The sequence below is a fragment of the Gossypium arboreum genome, chromosome 7 (genome assembly GCF_025698485.1).
Source record: "Gossypium arboreum isolate Shixiya-1 chromosome 7, ASM2569848v2, whole genome shotgun sequence".
In the NCBI taxonomy this organism is placed as follows: Eukaryota; Viridiplantae; Streptophyta; class Magnoliopsida; order Malvales; family Malvaceae; genus Gossypium; species Gossypium arboreum.
In genome coordinates this window covers 72,861,202-72,867,446 of record NC_069076.1, presented here as the reverse complement: position 1 = coordinate 72,867,446, position 6,245 = coordinate 72,861,202, and the positions used below count along the sequence as shown (strand labels likewise).

Sequence of the window (6,245 nt, the reverse complement as noted above, 5' to 3'; positions counted from 1 at the left end):
ATATTTCACTAACTTACTCAATTTTTACCTTCGACTTAACCAACTTACACGCCAAACAGTAACTTTACATAGCCTCCACTAAACGGGCTGTTATAGAATGTGGTTGTACACTTACTACATGGAAGAAGGAATATATGTGTCTTGAGTCTCCATCTTTCTACCAACACGCTGATGAGTGTAGGATCCAATTTGTAGCGCTCAAGCATATGAGACGAATGTAAAAATCTCGCGTCTTGTAAATAACCACGAATTTCAGTGTCTACGCTCTTTGACAAATTATGTATGAACCCTTCCAAAACACAATCATTCGCCCATTTATATTGACAAAATAAAATATTTTAAAAATTAAAAACTTCAAATTTAACTTAATTGAAAATAACGAAATTTAAAATTGTTCTTAACATTATTGCTTGAGCAATGGAAATTTGCTTATCGTCAAAACGAATTAGAAAGTTTGTCATTCGTGAAAAATTAATCGAAATGAATATACAAAATAATTAAATAAAACTATAGTATCTTTAAATAAAGTGTATAGGAAAATTTCAAACAAAAATTGAGAAATTAATAGAGTTGAGAGAATTGAGAGTTTAGAGAGAGAAAGAGAATTAAATTTGAGTGAAAAGAATAAAAAATAGCATAGCCTAATATTTATAGGGAAAAAAATTACTATTGGCTCTTTTAAAAAATTTTATTGTTGGGAAAATGATCGTTGCAAGAAAACACACCAAGTTGGATGTGCTTTTATATTCTCTAAAAAAAAAACAATATATTTCTCTAATTTAAGGAAAAAGAACGACCTAAAAGCAATTAAAAAAACCACATATTTTTTCTAATTTAGCCCGAAAATTAAGATATACTAATTGAAAAATAATTAATTAATTCCATAAACGGGTGAATGTGGTGCGGCCACGTGTGGGTCCTACTTAAAAACGTTGATTCATCAACCACGTGAAGCTCTGGTGTAGGTCTTCCATACGCAATCTGATTCGTGATCTTTACCGTTTGATGAAATACACCAAATAACTTAACCAGCCAACACGTGTCCTAGAATTTCCCTTTAACGGTCATCGCCGTCTCAATATTGAAAAAGGAAGAAAAGAAAAGGACAATCTCGTCATTTCACTTATTACACAAACATCCAATTCCAGCTAGACAATATTATATTTTTCTAATTTCAAATAATTTAAGAAAAACAAAAGACAGCCTTTTTTTTTCGGACAACTTATTTAAAAGTACAGCAGATATTAAAAAAGAAAAAGAGGTATGGTACTGGAGACTAAAAAAAAAAAAAAAACACTATTTCTCCGTCTCCATTTTGCTTTAATTATATTCGTTTTGATTCTTTTTTCCTGTTCCCAAACTTTTTTTTTTTAATGAAAGTCGTTTCTCCGGCGTAGTTAATCCTGCCGGAGTCTTGAACTGTTTGAAGAAATTCTGAAAAAGAAAGGAAATGTCAGTGTACGACGCGGCATTTGTTAACACGGAGCTATCAAAGCCGACGTCGATATTCGGGTTAAGATTATGGGTGGTGATCGGTATTCTACTTGGTTCACTCATAGTCTTGACTCTGTTTCTTCTCTCACTTTGCCTCACAACACGCCGCAAATCTCGTAGACATCAACACCTGGACCCCACGCCGCCAATTTCCAAAGAGATCCAAGAAATAGTCCATCACCCTCCCGCACCAGATCACCACCATGCCGCCCCGCCGGTACCGGAGATTCAAGTTGACTTGGGGAAAGTGGAACACAGGGTGGTGTTCTCCAGTGGGGAAAGCAGAGGGCCGACGAGTGCCGCTGCTAGTGTGAGCGAGACGGCGTCGTTTGGAAGTGGAAGCGTGGGTCCGGAAGTGTCTCATCTTGGGTGGGGAAGATGGTATACTTTGAGGGAACTTGAATTAGCTACCAATGGATTGTGTGAAGAGAATGTGATTGGGGAAGGTGGCTATGGAATTGTTTATAGTGGCGTTTTAACTGACGGAACTAAAGTTGCTGTTAAGAATTTGCTTAATAACAGGTACCCCTTTTTTTATAACTTTTATTTGATTATGCCTCTTTTTTTTTTGTTAATAATTGTCATTTCTTGAAATGAATGTTCTTTTGCGAATTATGTATCTTTGATTGGGTTTGTTTTTCATTATAGTAATTAGTTTGAACTTAATTTGATTGCTAAGGGGAAAAACACAAAATTTTTTCTGTCATGAAATCGATGTATTCATGCAACTGTGAACAGTTAGCTGCCTCAATGTTTTTTTTCTTTTCTGGTTTAAAGTTCTTGCCTTGGGTTGGTCAGACATTGTGCTGTAAAGTGTAAAAATCACTGCTTTTTGAGGAAAAGAAGTCATTATTAGGCCTGGACGATAATGTGTTTTTTCTTTTTGGTTAGACTTTTATGGAATCTTTTTTTGTCTTCGTTATTCCCCTTAATTCATTTATTTAAGTTTGGTTTGCCTACCAATTAGCTTAACAAAGTAATGAATCAATCCTTCAGGGGTCAAGCTGAGAAGGAATTTAAGGTGGAGGTGGAAGCAATTGGGCGTGTAAGGCACAAGAATCTTGTAAGATTGCTTGGATACTGTGTTGAAGGTGCATATAGGTACTGTGATTATCTTCCACCATGAAAACAAAAATGCTACTCTTTTTCTGAATAGTGTAAGAGAAGTGACCTTTTTTATCTGGTTTTGCTGTTCAGGATGCTTGTATATGAGTATGTTGACAATGGGAATCTGGAACAGTGGGTCCATGGGGATGTTGGGGATGTCAGTCCTCTTACATGGGAGATACGAATGAATATCATAGTGGGAACAGCCAAAGGGTACATTAGTTAGAATTGTATGCTTTGGTTCCTATACAGTTGTTTATAATTTCTTCTTCAGATTGTGTATTGCTATTTACGTGCAGTTTAGCCTACCTTCATGAGGGTCTTGAACCGAAGGTTGTCCATCGGGATGTAAAATCCAGCAACATCCTACTTGATCGCCAGTGGAACCCCAAAGTTTCTGATTTTGGGCTTGCTAAACTCTTGTGTTCTGAAAATAGTTATGTGACAACTCGTGTGATGGGAACTTTTGGGTTAGTAATTCCATTTTGCCTTCTTGCACGCTCTCTCTCTCTCTTTTTTTTTTTTAAAAAAAAAAGAAATTTGAATTTAACCATTATGAATGCATACTTGAGCTGTAACCAAAATGCTATGTAGTCCTGAAGTAGGAAAATTACATTTTTCTTTCCCAGTTATGTTGCTCCAGAATATGCTTGTACTGGAATGCTGAATGAGAAGAGTGATGTGTATAGCTTTGGTATACTTATTATGGAGATTATTTCCGGGAGAAGCCCTGTTGACTATAGCCGTCCTCCAGGAGAGGTTAGACTTGACTTATTAAATTTCCTTCTATATTGCTTACCCTAAATTCTTGAAGTTGCTAAGATGGAACCAACTGACAGGTGAATTTGGTGGAGTGGTTAAAAACCAAGGTTGGAAACCGAAAATCTGAGGAAGTAGTTGACCCTAAGTTACCCGAGATGCCTGCTTCAAAAGCACTTAAACGTGTACTGCTGGTTGCTCTTAAATGCGTTGATCCTGATGCGACAAAGAGGCCAAAAATGGGGCATATTATCCACATGCTTGAGGCTGATGATCTGCTCTTCCGTGATGTAAGCACCTCTTCCTTACCGTAGATTAACAACAGTTTACCGCATCAGAAAGGGAGCTTTCACATTATTTTCTTTGTGAACCATATATTTACCTTTATCATGTTTTTCAGGAACGTCGGATTGCAAGAGAACAATCCAATTCTCGTTCTGATGATCATCGAACGAACCGCAACTCTGCAAAAGTAGGTGAAAGACGATTCGATGGGGCCTCTGCTTCTGATACAAGTGAAGGGGATAGTGGGAGGAACTATCACCAGCCAACTAGGTGGAGATAATGCTATCAACAACATTAGGTGACTAACAACTTTAAAGTCCCTTTTTAAGTTTTTTGGAGTCTTTTTTCTTTATTAATTAATTTATTTTTCTATTAGTTCCCCGGTATTGGTGTTGTATCTCCAATTACGAGAAGAAAACAATAATCTGGCATTTATTTTATGTTTGCTTTACATGTATGAATATGGAAGAATCCATAAATTCTTATACCCATTGTAATTCAATGTCTTTGTTAGGATCACAAGAAAAAAAATTATATTTTCGTCTATTATTGTTGTAGTCCTCTAAACTTTGACATGCATTGCATTGCCTGGCTTTTCAACTCTCAGAGTCCTCATTTGTTAGATTGGTGGTGGACCATTCATTATTCTCATAAATGTCTGCATCAATGCCAAATTTCAACGTCGGATAGTGGTGAGAGATGGACCCGGCAACGGGCTCATTTGATTGCAACGGATTCATATATATGTGTGTGTGTTTTCCTTTATCTTTGTTGGCTTGTTGGAGTTGGAGCAAAAACAAGATGGGATGGTGGGGTCGTTAGATAGGGGTGAATTTCAACATCAATGCCAGAGCATGGGATAGGCCATGGGAGCTGAATAACGACATTTGGCAAGATAGAGTTAAGCTGGATGTGGTGGACCCTTTTAGCTGCCTTTGGCATTTTAAGGGCAATCTCTGGGGACTGGGTCTTATCCAAATCATCTATGGAACCTGTCTTTCTCATCCCCAATTAAACACAAGTAGTATTAGCCTGGTTGTCCTTTTGGCTTATTGTTCGCTTTCTTTGTCTATGAAGCTCATGCATTATCACCCATATTCGGGTTTAATCTGAATCAAGTTCTGTGCGTTAAAAGTGAGCAGAAGAAGTGGGCATAAATTACTAGAGGGAAGAGCGGAGGACGGGGGAGACAAGGATGTTAAAACTTCCAAGGCATATAAGCAGGACACATGGGGGATAAATTCTCAGGCATATCATTGCCTCTGACGAGATCCTTTTAATCTTGTCCCCCACCCACCCCCTTCTTTCCTCCCAACTCCTCCGAAGCATTTCATCTCTCACCCTAACATGGCAAAACGCATTCGATGGTCCATTTCAATTTTTATTTTTATTCTTTTACATTTAAAGTGGGGATTATTATTATTTATAGGGATTATCTTATGTTATAACCTGGGATTAGGATGAATTGAAGTTGAATTTTAATCTACTATTTTATGGAGGGGCCTCGCATGTTTTTCTTTTCTGTTATGAGATTGAAATGATAGGGAGAGCTTAACTTGGTGTTTGGGTCTTGGGTTGAAAGTTATTAAGATTTAGGGTTTTAGGGTTCATATGAGCTTTAAAAAATTAGCTCATTCTTTTAATACAAATTAAAATTTTAATAATTTTATAAAAATAAAGAGAGAAAAACCAATTGTTATTTGTAATGTTAAACGCATTTCATTCTCAAGAAGAGATTACTTGTTTAAAATTTAGAGAGAACAACTTCTAATATAAATTATAAAACGAATATAGAAGATAACACAAAAAACAACATTTAAAATATGAATTTAATATATATAAAAAAACATCAGAAGGGCTTTCCTTCATGATACATGTACAATTCTTTTCTTTATTATTATTTTTAACTATAATAAGATTCTATTATATTTGGATTTAGTTTTTATATTTTAATTTGAATCTCTATTTTATAATAAAATAAGTTAAAACGAGTATTTTTAACAAAAAAAATTACCTTTGCATTTTATCCATAATAATTAAAGGTATCAAATGTTTAAACTAACTAATAATGTCATAAAAATAAAAATATATCATATATACTAAATACTAAATACTAAATTTAAATATAATAAAAGGAACCGAAAACAATGTATACTATACCCACCACAACTATTTATCGTATTACATTAAATTGATGTATGACATCTATCTAGCCGTTGCCAACAATGTAACTTTGATTATATTGTTATAAAATAATATGGCTAATTAAGAATATTATACTTTAGGGTTGGCTGTAAGTCCAATAAATAGCGTCCGTAGGCTTTTTATATATATATATATAAAGCAAATAAATGGTATCTCAGTATTATTATTTATTAAAATGGTATATTTAAAACTGTAATAAAGGATAGAGGAAAAGAGATAGATAATGCCCATGAATTTTTTTTTTACACACTCATCGAATCATCATTACAAAATAATGTGTGTTTAAAAATAAAATATTTTTTAAGGGTGGAAGGGGAGAGATGGGCGGCACGAGTATTTTTTGTGGTGAAAAAATACATTTTGACTAGTAGAGGATAAGAGAGAGGCAACACTAG

General features: G+C 35.0%; 1 protein-coding gene across 3 annotated transcripts; it reads left to right on the top strand.

Annotated features, from left to right (window-relative positions):
• Positions 1-1,191: 1,191 nt before the first annotated feature.
• Positions 1,192-5,143, top strand: LOC108452400 (probable serine/threonine-protein kinase At1g01540). Of its 3 annotated transcripts, none has more exons than XM_053031069.1 (8): positions 1,192-2,016; positions 2,491-2,595; positions 2,692-2,814; positions 2,901-3,071; positions 3,231-3,360; positions 3,441-3,650; positions 3,761-3,943; positions 4,253-5,143. In XM_053031069.1, exons 1-7 carry the CDS (start codon positions 1,451-1,453, stop codon positions 3,923-3,925), a joined length of 1,470 nt encoding a protein of 489 aa, XP_052887029.1. In that variant the 5' UTR covers positions 1,192-1,450; the 3' UTR covers positions 3,926-3,943; positions 4,253-5,143. The 3 variants fall into 3 exon arrangements, with proteins under 3 accessions (XP_052887029.1, XP_017605778.1, XP_017605708.1); XM_017750289.2 differs by lacking the exon at positions 4,253-5,143 and adding an exon at positions 4,022-4,191; XM_017750219.2 differs by lacking the exon at positions 4,253-5,143 and having other exon boundaries at positions 3,761-4,191.
• Positions 5,144-6,245: the final 1,102 nt, after the last annotated feature.